Source organism: Culex quinquefasciatus, chromosome 3 (genome assembly GCF_015732765.1).
Source record: "Culex quinquefasciatus strain JHB chromosome 3, VPISU_Cqui_1.0_pri_paternal, whole genome shotgun sequence".
NCBI lineage: Eukaryota > Metazoa > Arthropoda > Insecta > Diptera > Culicidae > Culex > Culex quinquefasciatus.
In genome coordinates this window covers 193,867,913-193,886,102 of record NC_051863.1, presented here as the reverse complement: position 1 = coordinate 193,886,102, position 18,190 = coordinate 193,867,913, and the positions used below count along the sequence as shown (strand labels likewise).

Below are 18,190 nucleotides of genomic sequence, written 5' to 3'. Positions count from 1 at the left end.
CAATCAACTACTCAAATTTGTCTAAAATGAGGTCGTAGAACTCAAATATTGTGTTAAAAACAAGAAAACTAAAAAATACGAAAACAATTTTTTTGTTCGTGATTCGATTATCCGAAGTCAGGCTTCGGATAAACGAGTCTGGACTGTAATTAGCTCTTGCTTTTTTGGTTGCGGTGAATGCTCAAATAAAACTATCAAGCAATCAAGATGCTACCATAAAACCTCAATAAAACTAGGTGCTGGCTAGTTGGTTTAAAAATGTTACTTGGGAAGGCTTCGGATAGTCGGAAAAAAGTTGAATTTTGGAATGTTGAAAATTTTGAATGTTGAATAATACCTCTTTTTTGAATAAAATTTCCTTAAAAAATCTGTAAAAATGTGAACCTGATGAATATTCACCAGAAACTGATGAAAACTTATCATTTTCTGATGATTTTTTCTGCTATAAAATCTATTCAAATATGACTTTTTTTTATTGTTGAAGATATAACTCACCAAACACACTCGCAACAACAAAAACAACCTCAGCTCTAATTCCCAAAACCGGTCACCATACTGGATTAGTAAACACAATTGATAACTCGATCAGTTTCTAATAATTATTGCCTCCTGCAAGCTAACAGCAAATCCATTCACTCCAGAAGGTGCTAATCGGCTTGCCTATTATCAGGTGACTAATTCGTGACCGACATGCAAAAAGGTGGAGGGTGCTAACTGCTGGCCACTCGTGCCCAGCACGAAGGTAGGTTCTATCCCCCCTCTTCCAGCCCATTTGTAAAATTACTGAAACCCATCAATATTTCACCGAAATTTGCCATTATTTCGTGCCACTTTTTTCCGACTCTACTCTTTTTAATTGCACCGACTAATTCGGTTGAAATGTTATGTGGTTTGGCACTTTAAGGTACCGCTTCTTCAAAAATCTTGCCCTCAAAGACCCTTTCAAACTGGAGGTTTGGATCGTTGCGAACCTGAATTGGATCTCTCCTCTCCCACCCACCCCCAGCACGTTCGACAAATTGATGCCCTCTGAACTCATCGCAGTAGGCCCCTTTTTGGCACTTACGTGCACACACGCACACCCCAGCTCAGTCGATCTCAAATTTCACGAGCAATTAAATTCTTCTTCAGGTTGGTTTTTTTTTCATTCATTTTCCTTACGCTTTCAATTTCCACTCAACCCAATCCAAGTGAGCCATTCGTCGCCGCACCACCATCACCCACACCTTCATTTTCCACCACGTGGAAAGTCACTTGCGAGTGTGTGTGTGAGTGTGTGTGCGAAGTAAGTGTGACGCAGCCTGCTTTGGTCAACGCGGGTGAGGCAACAGTTGCTGAAAATTTTCGTGGGAGTCAGTGCGACCCCCTTTTTTTTGGACACTCTCTCTCTCTCTCTGTTTCACTTCGCTTCAAGGGTGGTCGTCTTGCTGCACCACCCAAAAATGTGACAGCGATTTGGAAAGGAATGGAATTGGTCCAGTTGAGCTTGAGAAATTATCTTTTATTGGTTGTAGCTAATGATGTAATAATGTCTTGCTCATACTTTCAATTTTGATATTCACAGATTCATTTATAATAATTTTAATATTATGTCCTTAATCCTTAAAAAACAATTGCAATCAAGTGAATAAACAAGAAAACTTAATTTAATTAATAATAAGTATTTTTAAACGTAATATGTGTCCATCCCATAGTAATCCACGAAACCCTCGCGCATTCGAAGCCCACGCACGCAGCAACCCGCGGCTTTTTCGCGCGTTACCATGGCAACGCGTTCGGCCACGCGGTGGACAGCGCGCGTCTTCGCGACCCGCGACCGCCATATTGCAAAGTGACGCCAGCCAAGCAACAACCTCCATCCATCCCCCGGTCCACCATGGAGTACAGCCTGCAATCCGTGACGGAATCGTTCGAAAAGTACCGCAACCTGCGCTTCCCGCTCAAGATCTGGATCCTGGTGAACGCAAACGGAAACGACTTCCTCCGCTGGAACGAAACCAAATCCGTGGTCGTGGTGGACCGTGACGCGCTCGAGCGGTACCTCGGGACGGCCGGATCGGTATTTCGGTTCGCGAAGCTGTCCACGTTCTTCTGGCTGATGGACTTTTACGGATTCCGGCCGGTGATGGAGGACGGCGAAGTAACCGCCGCGGACGACGACAAGCACGTGCTGCAGTACTGGAACGACGCGTTTACCAGCGAAAACAGAGCCTACTTTGAGCAGCTGCTGCGGAGTCGCCAACTGCGCGAGGTGGTCAACCAGAAGAACGGAAACTGCTCCGTGCACCAGCCGCGGATCCTCGACAACCAAAAGCAAGTGCCAAATGAGACGGAAGGACCACCCGGTGCGCAATCCCAGCTGTCCTCGAGCAGCTTTGCCCACGAAAAGTTCAACCTGCTGATGGAGATGAAATCGCTGCAGCTGTCCATTCAGGAGGCGTACGGAAGTCTCAACATCGAAGAGCACGGCATGGTTCCGGTTATCGAGGTGCCGGCAACGTACTGCGACGAACCGACCGATTGCGTGCCCGACTACGTCAAGAAGCGCGTCCTCGCCGGAAACTACGGCTTCGTCGACCCGAACGACCTGAAGCGCTTTTTCGGCAACTACCGGCCGGTTTACGACGATTCACCCGAAGCGATCAACCCGGAAAATTCGGACGAAGAACCGGAAGCAGTCATCGAAGTGGCGACGGAAGAGCCGGAAAGCCCAAAACCGGTGGTCAACACGCTGGACACATTCAACTACCAGGAAGAAGAGGAAGAGGACAAACAGTTTGAACCAGTGGATCACAGCGAGCTGGCACCGTTGGACAGTCCGATGGAGGTGGTCGGCAGCAGCGGTCAGCTGCTGGACGCCAAGAACGAGGAGAATGTTCCGCTGCAGGATGCGAAGCCGGAAGACGGGGATGAGAAGAAGTTCCAGGAGGAGAGTCTCAACGAGGCACAGTTTCAACTGTGTGCAGATATTCGAGAGACGTTTGAGTTGCTTAATGAATTTTGAAATTTTTGGGATGTACTGAATGAATTGTACATAATTATATGAAATGAGCATGTTTTGAAGAAAAAAAACAATAAGAAATTGTTAACAATACATGTTTTGAAATAAATATTTTAAAATATATCCTTTAAAAAAAACAAGACAAAAGTTTTTCTTTATTTAAAAACAAATCTACGATACGAAATGTGATGGAAATATGAAATATCATAAAATCTCATTCTGTGGACCTAAAAATCAATATCTGTAAAAAGCCAATAATTTCCGAATTTGATTAAAAGTGTTAAATTAAACAATCGAATGTACGAGTTTTGGTTTAGATCGTTTCCAATTTTTGCAATGTTTTGTCCCTGATTTTTACTAAGAATTTTCATGAAGTATCCGAAAAAGTTGGGGAAATCTGAAGAAGTATATTTTTCAATCTACACTGCAATGAAAAGCTGAAATATAGGCATTTTTTCAGTGAGTCGTTTGAAAATTACCAAAATAAATCTAGGGTATTTTTTCAAAAGTTCTTATCAATAAAGGAAATCCATGCCACATAGAACCTTTTGGGAAACATACTCAAGAATTGATGTACTTCGACTTCATTCCAGCAATCCAATAGACCAAGAATATGTTTTACCTGAAAGGAAAGGAAAGAAAAAAACACAATGAGTAAAACATAAACAAGCATATTTTAAAGTAACTACAGAAGTTTTTTTTTTAAATCAAAAGCTTGGAAAAATATTAATTGCACAATCTTTAACAGAAAATTAAATTTAAAATCAAAAAGTACGAACAATTATTTAAAAAAAAATCAAAAACATTTCAAAAGTACCATAAACAAAGTTCAAAAGCGATGCTTTTTGTCAAAAAAAAATTAAGTTCTTTTCAATAACTAGTCCAATTTTTGCTTTTAATATTTTTCAAAAAAAGCATAAATTCGCGTGAAAAAAAAACTCATTTTTAAATAATAAAAAAAAAAGATTTCTGGGTATTTCACTTTTATGTGCAGTGTTAATATTAAAATAATAAGCATCATAACGAAGAACTTTAGATACTTTAATAGCGTGTCCGAAGATGAGAAAGGGTGTTTCTTCTTCGGGTGTTTCATTTCACCCCGCGAAATTTTAGATTTCTCTTGACGAAGTTCGATTTTATAATATTTTTCAGTGTGCACCAGCAATGGAATAATCATCATCAAAAGAAAATCATTGGACGTTCACCAAGAGAAAAAATCCGAAGGGAGCATGGGTCTCCTCTCTCGCGCACGAAAGATCGGTAAAAGGAATATCAAAAATCCATCATCTTGATTATTCAGCGGGACCTCTTTTTCGCTACTACTCTTATAAGTGTAACTCCCGTAAAAACTTCGTAAAATGTCCTGTCACATTTTGTAGATGGGCAACATGTGTAAACAAGGAAAATCACAAAAAAATCATCAGCAGATTGATTTTCTTGGAGAAGTTCGGGAGCGATTTTCTTTTGCGTGATTTGCCTCCTCTCTCTCTTTCGAGGGTGAAGAAAGCTCGCAAGCGAAAATGATTTTTTTTGCGATCATTCCATCGCTGGAGTGTACTTATTTTTTCCTGAATTCTACTTTCTTATGCCTACAACCAGCGATGGAAGAATCTTCATCAAAACAAAAATGTTGACGCTTGTCTAGAAAAAAAAAATCGGAAGAGAACATGGCTCTCCTCTCTCGCGCACGAAACATCGGTTTAAATGAAACCGAGAAATCATCATCTGAATTATTCAGCGGAACACCGATTTCACTACTACACTTGCAGGTCAAAAATGGCTTGTCACTTTTCGTAGATGAACAGTGTATGTAAACAAAACGAAATAAAATTATTTGTGTTGGTGTGGTGTTAACAGTGAAAATCACAAAAAATCTTCAACTGATTGATTTTTTTTTCGAAAAAATCGGAAGCGATTTTCGTTTGCGTGTTTCGCCTCATTTTGGCGGGTCAAGAAAGTTCGCAAGCGAAATAGTAGTTTATGCAACAAGTTGCAAAAAGAGGATTTTTTCAGCACGAGTCGTACATTTATTCAACGAGGTTCACCGAGTTGGATAAATACGACGAGTGCTGAAAAAATCAAGTTTTGCAACGAGTTCCATACAACATTTTTTGCAATTTCGAAAAACACCCATTGAGTGAAATTTTAAGTCGAATTTTCATGTATTTTGTCAATAAATCGATTAAATCAAAAAAATGTTGAAAAGGGTTACTTTTCGAAACAAGTGCTGAAAAGTTCAACTTTTCAGCACCCATTTCAGTGCTGACTGTAGAACTTTTCAGCATTTATTTTAAAAAGTGTTGCTATTCGATTCTGTTATTTTTGGTACAGAAAAGTAGGCTATTTCGTCGTTCAAGAATGACAGGAAAAGTAAGTAGTTTCACGACGGAATTGCAAAAAAGATTTTTTTGCGATTATTCCATCCCTGCCAACAACATTGCCGAAGACACCAAATCGATCAGAAACTTTGTGCTCAAGATACGGTTTATTTTTTAGTTCAATAACAATTAGTTTGCTAAAGGTTGCATGATAGGCCCTACCAGCATTCACAGCTTCTAGTGCTAACTTGCATTTTTTTTTCACTAAAAAAAACTAAATTTTCATTGTTTGAGTTAAGAGCTTTTAAAGCATCTTCAGATGTGCAATTTGAAGAAATTTTGCAATCGATCAAAAACGAAAAACGAATTTGTTTAGAAAAAGGGATTTATTGCGAAATGCTTCAAAAAATAATAACATGTATTATTCATGCATAAAATTTTCAACCACCCAAACTTTATTTGTTTACTGTGTACTTCTCTAACTCTTGAATATATTTTTTTAGATCTCGATAAATGTGTTTTGATTTCTTCAATTAATCTGAAATTGATCTTATACCAACACACATCCCCGTACTTCTCCTCCTCACAACCCACCATATCAAGAGCTCGAAAGCCAATCTTCTGCCAAAACATTGCCTTATGTACTAACCGATGAAGCGGTAGTAGTAGAATCTGCAAAACAACAACAACAACAACAACAACAACAACAGAACCGCCAGGAGCCAATGATTCAGCAAAAACCGTCATCATCATCAGAATCATCATCATCATCATCCGCCAAGTAAACGACGGTAAAAACAACGAGGAAGAAGCCGCTTGCTAAGATCAAGAAGATTCCAAGCCCAGGTCACCCAGGGAGCATCAGACATCCCAGTTGGCCATCGCGGCGTAGTGTGGGGTGGAGGGCACTCTAAAAAAAATCAAACAATAAAAAACTCGCCAGGTTCGAATCCCACTCGAACCACTCAACTTATTTTTTCACTGTGCCGTCATCGCTCTCTCTCTCTCTCTCTCTTGTGTGTGCGCATTTTGTCCACACACGCGGACGCGGCTCTCAGCGATCATCTCAATCGCCAAGATCATGGGTTCCTCCGCGGACGTCGTCGTCGTCGGCGTCATCGCGCCTACTCCGACACGAGCTCAACGCGAAGCACTAAGCTGCTGCTGGGTGAGAGTGTTTGAGTGTGATCGGTGGCGGGCAAATGGAAAACAACCAACGAAGCAGCACACAATCTTACACATTCACCACGCTGAAAAAGCACACAAAAAAGCATTAAAAAAATAAAAAAGTGAACAACGTTTTTATCACCCGCGCGGAACTGAGTAGGAGATATCGCGCTTCGCGGGAATTAGCATTAGTGAGTGAGAGATGTAGGAGCAGCGCTGCCAATGTAATTGTGAGACAATTGGCGCTGAATTCGGCACCTCGATCGTCGTAGCAGGCTGGGAGCGGGACAATTTAAATTATTGTTTACTCAAATCATTGATCATTAGACAAATTGGAGTGGAGTTAGTTTTTTTTTTTTTGGTTACACAGTGGGAACACTGTTGTAAAATTGGTCAGTGCAATAAACCTGGAGTTTTTTTTTTGTTTAAAGGTCCAATAAACCAAATTTTCAGTATTTGCTTTCTTGGTGTTTTTAATACCCCTGACTCAAGGCGGTATCAAAAACACCCAAAAAGCAAAAACTAGAAGTTTGGGTTATTGGACCTTTTCAAAAAAAAACTCCAGAAATTAACTTTACTGAATTAGGACTAAAGAATTATTTTAAATTACATTTGGGTGGTGTACATCTTTTATGTCAGAAAAAATGTGATATTTAACCATTTTTCTTGTGCAATGTCGCTTTTTCAATCTAAATAAAGGTAAAATTACATCATTTAAGGAGTAATATTCAACCTTCAAAATTAACAGCTACCATTTTTTTTTTCACTGTGTGTGAAGGTATTCCTGCTACAATCAAAATATTCCAGCGAAAGAAAATAGGGTGCGAAATAAGTCTATCAGAGGAAATTCTCGTTTGTTTGGCAGGTTTTGGCACTCGCTCCTAAATCCATCCAATTTGCTGATTTTCACTATTCAACAACTAATTTTGCAAGACTTTTGATAGGAACTTGCTTGCTCACTTTTTGTTAAGCTATTTATCGCTCGATTTTAGCTGAAAATGCTGTTAATGAACTGTAATTGAATGTCAAAGTGCTAATATGGCAACTTTTTTGTTTTGTAACAAGCGCGAATGTATGACAAAAGATCGAATGACAAAATGTCGAATGGACAAAACGTGGAAAGAACAAAAAGTATTTTTTAAGTGTTTTTTTTTTTTTGCAAGATAAAATGATTTTAAAAAAATTAAAGACGTCTAACAACCTATTTCTGCACTTATTTCAATGGATGTATTATTTGTTAAAAAATCACAAAAAGTTGTTATTTTGTCTCAGAGGCGACTCGTCCACCTGTTCAACCTGTTCATTGAACAGGTAGCCGATTTCAAGCGGATAATTTTTTTTTATTTAATTACCGCGGTGTTTTTCAACCAGCAACATACAATTACAATTTTTGTTTGAATATACGTTAACAAAATCGACGCCCTATGTTCAGCAGCGCTGCATGCACCAAAAAAGCATTGGCCCGCCACCCCTCTTTACCTCTCTTTACATCCCACCAATACTAAAGCGAGTCAGCCTGGCGGGCCACGCGCAAATGCTCGTCGCGTTCACACCGACCCTCTGAACGTCGGGGAAAAAATCTCCATGCGGAAAAAATTCAACACATGTAAAGAGCTTCCTATTCATACGCAGCGGCATTATCGATGTGTTGGTAAATCTGGTTCAATCTGAGAGCGTGAACTGACAGCATTTTTGGGAGAGAGCGAAATGCCACCCCCTGGCCCCAGCTGACTTAGCTCGTTCAGCTCTGCTGGGAGCTGCTTGCAAAAGGTAAACAAGCCAGCGCGTTGACAGCACGTTGAGAGCATGAATAAATGAGAGAGCGCGAGAGCACCACAGATATTGCTCTATATTTGGCGCACTTTTAGGCATCAGGCTGTTTTGCGCAGACTGGTGATGGCTTGTTTTAAAACTGGAATGTTCAACTGCGCGCGTTGAACCTCTTCGATCTTCTTGGTTACTAGTGGATTCTTGCTCTACTGGAAAGTGATGTAATGTTAAGTTTAGATAGTGTGATTGATAAATTGAATTGAAACAATTGAAACAAAAAAGTTCTGTGTTTTTTTCCAGACTCGGGACACATGAGAAGAACTATGACAGTAGATTCAACCATGATCGTTATTTTATTTTCAGGATGGTTGTATTTAAAGCGGATGCAGTCCTAAAAAGTTTAAGAGTTGATGCCATTAAATGCTCCAAAAACGACTGTGTTTATTCAGACTGTTGGTCCGGTTCACTCTAGTTGAATATATTATTATCATATATTGTAGCATGAATTTGTCCTGAAAACTTTTTTTTTCACTGATGCTAACAAATATTTTAATTATCTCGGATTCATGTCAATATAGTTTAGTTTTTAACATCAGAAGCCCTTCTTTTTATTCAGAAATTGAATTCCAAAACCATGAGGACATAAGCGATACGACCTGGTTCTAAAAAGTATAAAGTAAAATGTCAATTTAATTTTTAACCAAGTTAGCTCAATATTTGTTGGGCCTAAAAAAGCCCAACAAACAGTTTTCCTTTGTGAAGGATGTGGTATTTTTTCTGAACGTCATGATGAATAGTTTTGAAATTTTGTGCAATATTCAATAACTTCCCTTGAATTTTGATAAGGATGGCAGAGCGATTGCTCTATTTTTCTTCATTCACCACGCTAATGATTAAGTCTAAAAAATACATTTTAACGGGATAAAAAGTCTTAATCATACGTGTAATCAATTATTTGCATAAACAGAAAATTTTAATAGTATAAAAATAATAAAACGTAAAAATAAAAGCCATTTGGAAAGAAAAAAGCTTCAAAGACATTTTTTAAAATAAAGATTCATAAATTTACTACGATCTATGAACAATATTTATTAAAAACAACATTGTAACCGGGTCGACTTCAAGCACGAAGTCAAATGATCCAAAAGAGTTGAACCAGCCTCCGGCTGAAAAACTTTATAATAAAGAATTTAAAAAAATATCATTGAACAGGTACTACATTCGGGCACGAGTCGCCTCTGTTTTGTCTATTTGACCTTATGACTAATTCGACCTATTGGTATTCGACTATTTGTCCATTCGACCCTATGTCCTTCGACCATTTGTCGCACATCCATACCTTCGATGTAATTTTAGCAGAACCTATGTGGAGTATGTAAAATCACACAAACAAAGACGTGAATTTACATATTTTTAAAGTTAATTCATTTTTGCTGTGAAAAATCTGTCAACGCTCCCCGGTGTTATATTACCATGATTTTTTCTAGTGCGTAGCAAGCATAAAAATCAAAAATGCAATTTAGAAAAATCACAAAATAAAAATTGTACAGTCTTATCTCATAACCGTAAAGAATTGATGTATTATCTCACACGACCAGCTGACAGAACTGCGTTCGAGCTAATCTAATTGTCAATTATGCAATATCCCGCGGCTCGTCTTCGCCGTTTGTTTGCAAAAGTTCACAAAACACCCAACACACACACACAAAACTAAATCGTTTGGCTAGTATGTCCTTGCGCGTTTTGTTCTTCTTCTTCTTCTGTCCGCGCGCGCTCGTTCGAAAAACAAAATCCGTCAAATTCCGATCGATTCGCGCGCGCTCCTCGTGGTGAATGCGTAACTATATATTTTACAACAAAAAAACACACGCTCGCAAGAATACTCACACTGAAAAGCGCTAGTGAAAATACAAGTGCATAAACACGCGGCATTCGCGCAGGGGAAGCCTTTCAACGTCAACTAAGGTCGCGTTCAACTGCAGTAAAGTTTCGGTGATGTTTTTTTTGTGTTTACTTTTTTGCTTTACTGTCCATTTGATAAAAACTAATTGGAGTAACATAAACGACGATAAAAGACGTGAATTAATAAAAATGCTGCTTTACATAATTGTCAAGTAAGTTTTAAAATTTTCGAGTGTTTTAGCCATTTTATACAAATTAAAGGATTAGCTTGAAGCTAGAACTTTACAACACTAGAACTTAGTTTGCTTTTCAGAATTATATTTTTGTAAACTTTGATTGGGTTAGTCCTGCATTCTCTACTTCGCATGAAACCTTTTTGAATAAATATTTTATTTTATATTTTTAAGTATCCAAGAAATTTTACGAGCTGGTCATGCAAAACCTACGACCCTTTTCATTTTTCTGTTTTTTACTAAGACACGTTTTTCAGTGATTTGTAGCTCGCAACCGTGAAGAGATAGAATTTGGTGTCAAAGGGACATTTGTGTAAAATTAGATGCCCGATTTGATGGCGTACTCATAATTCCGAAAAAAAACGTATTTTTCATCAAAAAAAAGTTAAAAAAAAAAGTTCTAAAATTGCTGCCATTTCCCGTTACTTAACTGTCAAAAATCGTGAGACATGTCATTTTATGGGAAATTTAATGTACTTTTCGAATCTGAAATAACCCAGAAGGGTCATTTTTTCATTTAGAACGAAATTTTTCATTTTAAAATTACGTGTTTTTTCTAACTTTGCAGGGTTACATTTTAGAGTGTAAAAATGCTCTACAAAGTTGTAGAACGAACAAAAACAAAAATTTTGATATATAGACATAAGGGGTTTGCATGTATTCTTCACGAGTTATCAGAAATTACCAAAAAAGTTTTTTAAAAATGTTTTGATTTTGACCATTTTTGACCAGTTTTTCGAATTTTTAACCCCTAAAACTCAATTGATGAATTTAGTGTTTTTTTCTCGAAGTTATACGTCTATTTCCAATCTGTGACCCAATCAGTTTAAAAAGAATTTATTTGAAAAAATAAAGCATAAATGAACGTTTTAAAATGTATTATCATTAATATACCATCAATTTAACAAGTTTTGTCCACAATAATTGTTTCTTTTTGACCAAAGCTATTTTTTGCTCTCTGGTTACACTGATCAACAATTTTTTGCGCAGGCTCAACTCCCCAGAAATACATGCACCTTGAATTTTTCAAAAATATTTAAATAATTGGAGGAAATTTTATTCTTATGTTAAATTTTTTTTTCAATATTTAACTTCGGACTTTGGAAAATCAACTCTTAGTGATTAAATAATTAGAAAAAAGATATTTTTTTTTTTCTAAATAGTCCTAAGCAAAAAAATCCATATATTCTGAATGTATAAAAAAAATCCATATGGCATAAAAAATCTAAATTTAGATGTAAAATAGTACATTGGCCCTTTTCTGTAAGTAACAAATCTTTATTTGTTTTTGAAAACTATTTTTTGACCGTTCAGCAATTTTTTTGCCAAGACCAAAAAACACATTTCGCATCACTAGTTCTTCCATACAAGTTTTCATACAATTTTGGAAACTGTCCATACAAAAATTCGATTTAAATATTCATAAATCTGTAACTTGAGAACGGATTTTCTGATTGATGTCTCCGGCAAATTTGTAGGTATTGATTAGAACTTCTTAGAAAAAAAAATAAAAAATAAAATTACACTTTAAAAATGCTTCTTTTATAAATTTGACTCTTAACATACAAAAAGCGGATTGCGCAAAGTAACAATTTTTGAATTTTTTTTTTATACATTTTAGATCACAAAAATATATCTTCTGAGCTAATCCAGTTGGCTAAAATTTATTTGGCTATGCTGCGTTTTTTTTTTTTTTTGTATTTTCTTACTTTTAACAACAAATTCGAGTTCTGTGACCTCATTTTAGTCAAATTTGAATGGTTGATTTGAATTAAATTACAAAATGCTTTTTTTAATATTTTATTATCGTCATTTTGGCCGCCATCTTAAATGTGGGTCTCGTGGCGCAGGGGTAGCGGCTTCGGCTGCCGATCCCGATGATGCTATGAGACGCGGGTTCGATTCCCGCCTTATCCACTGAGCTTCTATCGGATGGTGAAGTAAAACGTCGGTCCCGGTTTCTCCTGTCTCGTCAGAGGCGCTGGAGCAGAAATCCCACGTTAGAGGAAGGCCATGCCCCGGGGGGCGTAGTGCCAATAGTTTCGTTTTCTTAAATGTAAAAAATCTGAAGGGAACGTTATTTCATTACGTTACGTCGGGGGGAGAGGGGGTTCGAAGGCCGTGTAAACATTTTTTCAATTTGTATGGAAAGTTTGTTTCGAGCGGTGGTTTCAAAAATCCACACTTTTGCGTTACGCTATAAAAGAACGCTCCCAAATCACTTAAGAATAATTTTCGGGTCATACTCATACTTAAGCTTAACAATCAAAAATAAAACAGCGCAAAAAAACATTTTTTTTCGTGATTCGATTATCCGAAGTGAATTTTTTCCAAGACCATCGGATAATCGAGTCTGGCTGAACTGTACAAGAATTTGGGTGATTCCATCAAACTGAAGTTTTTTTTATTAATGTAGTTTTTACAATTGTATTTGCCAGACGATCATCACCGTCTAGCACTGCGGTCGCGAATCTAAACTGATTGTAGTATCATCATCATTATTGTTATTGTGGCTGAGGCTCTCTTGTACTTCTTCATCTTGCTGGAGTTGTTCCGAAGCGCCAACAATATGATTTGTAGTCGTGTCGCGAGCCATGTCCGCGCGCTTATCACTGTATTAGTTCCAACTTGGTTTTCGCTCGGTGGTGCTACTCAAATAATAATCAAAACAAGTATAGCAAATATACACAACAAATTATGGCATCAGAATGTGAACTGCCGCTGGAATGGAACGACGACCGTCGACCATTGGCGCGGGGAAGAGGGAAAGTAACAACAACACAATCATCAAATCGGGAGCGCGCGTTGACCACGACAATCTCAAGACTCAGGACTTGTAACTTAGTATCAGCTACAAGCAGCAGCACCAGCAAAAGTTGAAGCGATAAAAGCAAGTTCCTTAACACTTGAGCGGGCGCCAAACAAGAATCTTTCTACACGCAGAACACCACACTATAGTGGAACTAGAACTGGATCTGGCAGCTCTCTTGTGTAGACCGTCACGATGCCCCCGGAGAACCTGTCCACGCGAATCGCTCATCAACGCTCGATAGTTTCGCTTTCGTGCTGAAGAAGAAGTAGAACGAGATGACAATCGATGAGGTATAGTGGACTTCCCCCCTCTCGGCTGGGCTGCTGGCGGTGGTCCAGTCCATAACAGCATCATTCGTTCGTTCGTTACTTGTGTCTGACCGCAGTCAAGTGCAGCAGCAGCAGCATCAAGCCACGACGGGACGATATGACATCATCGATTTGATTCCGATGGCAACGTGCTCGCCGGGCTAGAGTGCTTGGTGGTGATTGTATACATGAGTTCTGGACTGGACAGGCCAACAGCCGTCAACGGCAGAGGGATGGTGGCGAAGACATGCAGAATAGGTGCATTTATTGACGGGTTGGTGAAATTTAAGAAATGTCATAATTTTAAAATCTGAAGTACACGAAATCACCATTAATCTCTCTCTAAAATCAACCTCTAAAGCCAACAAATTTTGAGAAAAAAAAACTTTATTTTTTCTACCCAGTAGTAAAAAAGCAATAAAAACTATTATGCTCACCACCCTTTTCTGGTCTTTGCTGGATCAAACCAGTTCAACAACGTTACAATGCCCGTGCTCACTCAAAGAATCAATTTACAACTAAAATCAGCCCGATTTGAAACGTAGTTATAAATTATCCAAACATAATTGACATAATTTCCACATTCGAAACACAAACTATACAAGCTTCTGGAACCTAATGCATTAGGCGGAAAAATAAAACATAGAGAAGAGCTCAACCGAAACCAAACCCACAATAAAGTACGGCGGCCTCTTTTCGGCAAAAGTCGGCAAAACCCCCCCACACACACACACCTCACTAATCTTCACTCTTTCTTTCGTCAAGTTTAATCAACTTCATGATTATTAATGCGCCAACGGAATTCCTTCAGGTGCACTGGGCAAAACTCCCGCAGCAATCACTCAATTGACACCGGACCGGTTTCCCGGTCTTCTTGACCATCGTCATAATCGAAGCTGGGTGCTTGCTTTCGATCGGAGTTGACCAACCCTGAACAAGTGTATCGATGCCAAAGCGAAAAAAAGCTAGGGGAAAATTAATAATCATTGCCTGTCACATTGCTCCCTTGGAAAAAAAAAAGTTGCACTTCTTTTTCACCTTAAAGCTGCATGGTGGTGACTTGAATTAAAAATTGATTCAGTAGCACGTGGTTTAACAATAAAAGGATGATCGATCTGCCGCTTTCTTAACTGTGTGATCGATATTAACTGTTGAAATTTTATCCCAACTTTGAACAGAAAAAAAAGCTCTTTTTGGCATTGTTTTGACTCAAATTCCATTATAAAAATATTATTTCAAAATCTCTAAGCTGAAAGCAATGTGAAAATTTTGTATAAAATTTTATGTCAAACAACTTTGTCGAAGACCGCAATTTTTTTCACCAACTTCAACGATAAAAAACGACCTTTAACCCTTCGCCGATTTCGCTCAAAATTATCAAAGTTACTTAATTTTGCCTAAGGAATCGAATCAGGGGGTAACCCCTGATGTCGATATTTTTTTATTGTCACCCTAATAGAGATGGAAACGTCATTTGTGCTAACCTTGAAATTTTAGCGAAAATTAATTGCTTTTAACGATAATAATCTAACAGAAAGTCATAATACAAAAAAAAATATGTCAATATTACAGGTTTTGTTTTAAAAAGAGTGTAGTTTTACATCAGGAGCTGGCCCATTTTTTCAGTTCAGTTTATGTACAATTTCACATTGTTACAAATTTCTGAGGTTTTTAATTCCTTTTTAAAGAAACAAATAATGAAGATTAATGCATTTCACAGATTAAAAAAAAATACATAAATATATATCAAAAAGAAATCCAAAAAAATGATAACCCTCAGCAGCTATGTTTAATTTAAATTTGTTTTTTTGTAGCGTTATTGTAGCTCCGCAGAAACTTTACTCATCAATGTAAAAAATTATGGTATGACGAATGTGAAAAAAGTAGTTATGTCACAGACATAACCGGAATGGCATAGACTACGTAAAGTTTTGATATGTGGACATAGAGTTTTCCATAGTTTAATTTTGAAGAATTAGCTAGATACTTGAAATACATTGACGGAATAAGTTCGTACATCGTGATATAGGCCCCCGACACCCAGTAAACCAGTAAACTCAATCGGACCGTGTACGTACCGGTTGTTGAAACGTAATTCGTATACGATTCGAATTGAATTCCGATTGAGTTGACTTTTACTAGAAAGAGATGGCAAATCTAATGCGAACAAAACCGCAGCTGCCATGTAAACAAACTTCGAATGTGTTGGTAAATCTTTGACTAGACAACAACATCGAGTGGATGAATGAAAGAGAAGAACGAAAAACGATTTTTTTCGCGAACCGAATGAATGTTTGGTAGCAGAATGAGGGGAAGGGAGAAGGGTTGGGGGCGAGAGCAGCCCCAGAAAGCTATGCAAACGTCACCCCCGAAGACCAACCTTTGTTCCTGAAATGCATTTCACCGACCCATCTCGGGTAGAACGAGAGACGGGGAGTGAGGGCAGCTCCGAAAAGTTTGGAGTCTTCACGCCTTTCGTCTTGTTTGACAACCACGGCTTGGCCTACGAGAGGCAACTGTTCGGCGAGAAGGCAGTAGGCGAAGCTTTGTTGTTGCAGACTCGTCCCGGGTGGGACGAGGGACGGGGTGTGAGGCAACTCCGAAGAGTTCCTCACCCCCTACCCTTCTTTTGCAGTTCTAGTCCCTCTCTTTCCTGCTGCTGCTGCTGCTCTGGTCTCTCTCCTGCTGCTGCTGCTCTGGGCTGAGCTATCTTGCTGCTGCTGCCGGTCCGACGTCTGAGACGTGAATGAGAGAATGGGCTCTGGCGCGCGTTCTTATATATGGTGTTGGCTCTCTACTTCCCCTCCTTTTTCGCGACTGACAACGGTCGCGGTGCTTGGGTGATTTTCCCTTGATTTTCCCCTCAAAATAGGTACTTGACAATCCCGTCCGTTAGTGGGAAGCGCTCATTTTGCTTGCAAAATCTCTGAAACATTGAGTTGTTCCAAAAGTTAAACTATTTTTCTAACATTGAAAAATTAATAGCAAATTGCTAAATAATTTTCGAATCGAATGCAGCAAAAATCGTGCCGATTTGATTTGAGGGAAGGAAGTTATAAAAGTTTGACGGATGACGCAGTAATCCAGGGCCTTCGGCCCGGGTTTTTTGGAATGGCCCCCCAGTACCTTCGAGTAAGACGTAGTCTACGTCAAAATAGGAGTATGAAAAAATCTATGATAATGCCTAGAAAATCACAAATTAAAATATTTTTTCCTCATTAAAGTTGGTCAAAGAACATCGAAAAACAGTATTTAACCAGAAAGTATTACAATCCAAAGTACAACTTTTTTTTAACATTTTTTTCCTACAAATAGTAAAGAGCAAAACAATAGTACCTACATAATACTTACTTTGATTAAAGAAATTGAAGAAAAACTAATTTGACCGTAAAAAACATTTTGTAAACATTTCGCAATTCGCAATTCGCAATTTTCAGTGTAAGAACGGGCCTTGACCGATCTTATGCACTAGGTTCCCGACGAACACGCACTGCCCTTACACCTACATCTCACCCTTGCTCTGAGTCAGTACGAGCAGCACGCTAGAACACGCTTTGAGTGTTCGTGCCAGGCATGCACACCTTCTTTTCCGGTTACGCATTTTAACTCGGCCGGGGGTGGTACATTACGTAGGGTTTGATGTAAGTATAAGCGCCTAACCATTTAAAGTGTGCCTATCAACTTTCATTAAAGCAAAAACTGTTTTATTTTTAGTTTGAATTCAAAAACTAGTTGTTATTTTACTGTGTGTTGTTTTCTGCTGAAATCATTCCTAGAGTTGAGTCGTGTTTATATGTTGCTATTTCTTTTGTCGCGGTGTTTTGTTACAATTTTTGGTCCTAAGCATTTTATACAAGTTTTTCAAAAGTACAATAGTAATATTTAGTATAGTAATTCTTTAATCATTTCAAAATTTGAGTAAGGGCTCGAACCTCATTTGTTTGAAGAAAAGGGTGAAGATTGAAAACAATGGACAATGAAAGAAATATACTATTTGAAGAATCAATAGTAAAAGAAAGATAGTAATTTATGAAGTAGATAAAGAAATTAACAATAGTTAATAAATAGAGGCAACAAACAAGCTTAGATTGTATAAGGGAAATTTATAGGGCAGATGAACAATTATTCAAATAGATAAATAAAGATAAACAAAATTGACATCGCTGCCAAATTAAGGGAAAACAGACAGTTTGTTATAGCAGCATCAATTAGTAAATATAGTGGAAAAGCGTTGAGAAATAAGAGAATCATGAAAGAAAAATCGAAAACAAATGGACGATAATAAACATAAGGCGTGTTAGAGAATCAGTGAAACAAAATAAACAGAATATAGATGGTAGATAGAGAACCTGGAGCTTATTCGAGAACGGACATCTCAAATCAAAAGCACCAATCGAAGCACGAGAACCGTCACAAAGGATTTTGCTCGATAGGCACCATACGTTTGTCAGCTCCCGTGCCTCGACTGGCACCTCAGGCTCGAGATGTCGGTTCTCTAACAAGCTCCAGGCTCTCTAATGGTAGATAAAAACGAAAAGAAGAGAAACCCCGTTGTGCGATGTTTCAGGTACATCCACAGCAGTTGACTCAACATACTGCGAATCAAAACAATACCGTCTACAATCACAAATTACTTCCCTGTCCCACATTGTCGCGCCCCTTTCTTTTAGCCGTCTCGA

The 18,190-nt window shown here is 38.2% G+C and overlaps 2 protein-coding genes across 14 annotated transcripts in view; one reads left to right on the top strand and one right to left on the bottom strand.

Moving 5' to 3' along the window:
* Positions 1-18,190, bottom strand: part of LOC6030964 (myocyte-specific enhancer factor 2) — a 132,348-nt gene that overhangs the window by 106,051 nt on the left and 8,107 nt on the right. The window lies entirely within an intron of this gene.
* On the top strand, positions 1,792-3,047 carry LOC119768722. The gene has a single exon (XM_038259517.1). It carries the CDS (start codon positions 1,877-1,879, stop codon positions 3,002-3,004), a length of 1,128 nt encoding a protein of 375 aa, XP_038115445.1. The 5' UTR covers positions 1,792-1,876; the 3' UTR covers positions 3,005-3,047.

Coding starts and splice junctions, on each gene's coding strand:
- LOC119768722 (XM_038259517.1), top strand. CDS start 1,877: ATGGAGTACAGCCTGCAATCCGTGACGGAATCGTTCGAAAAGTACCGC.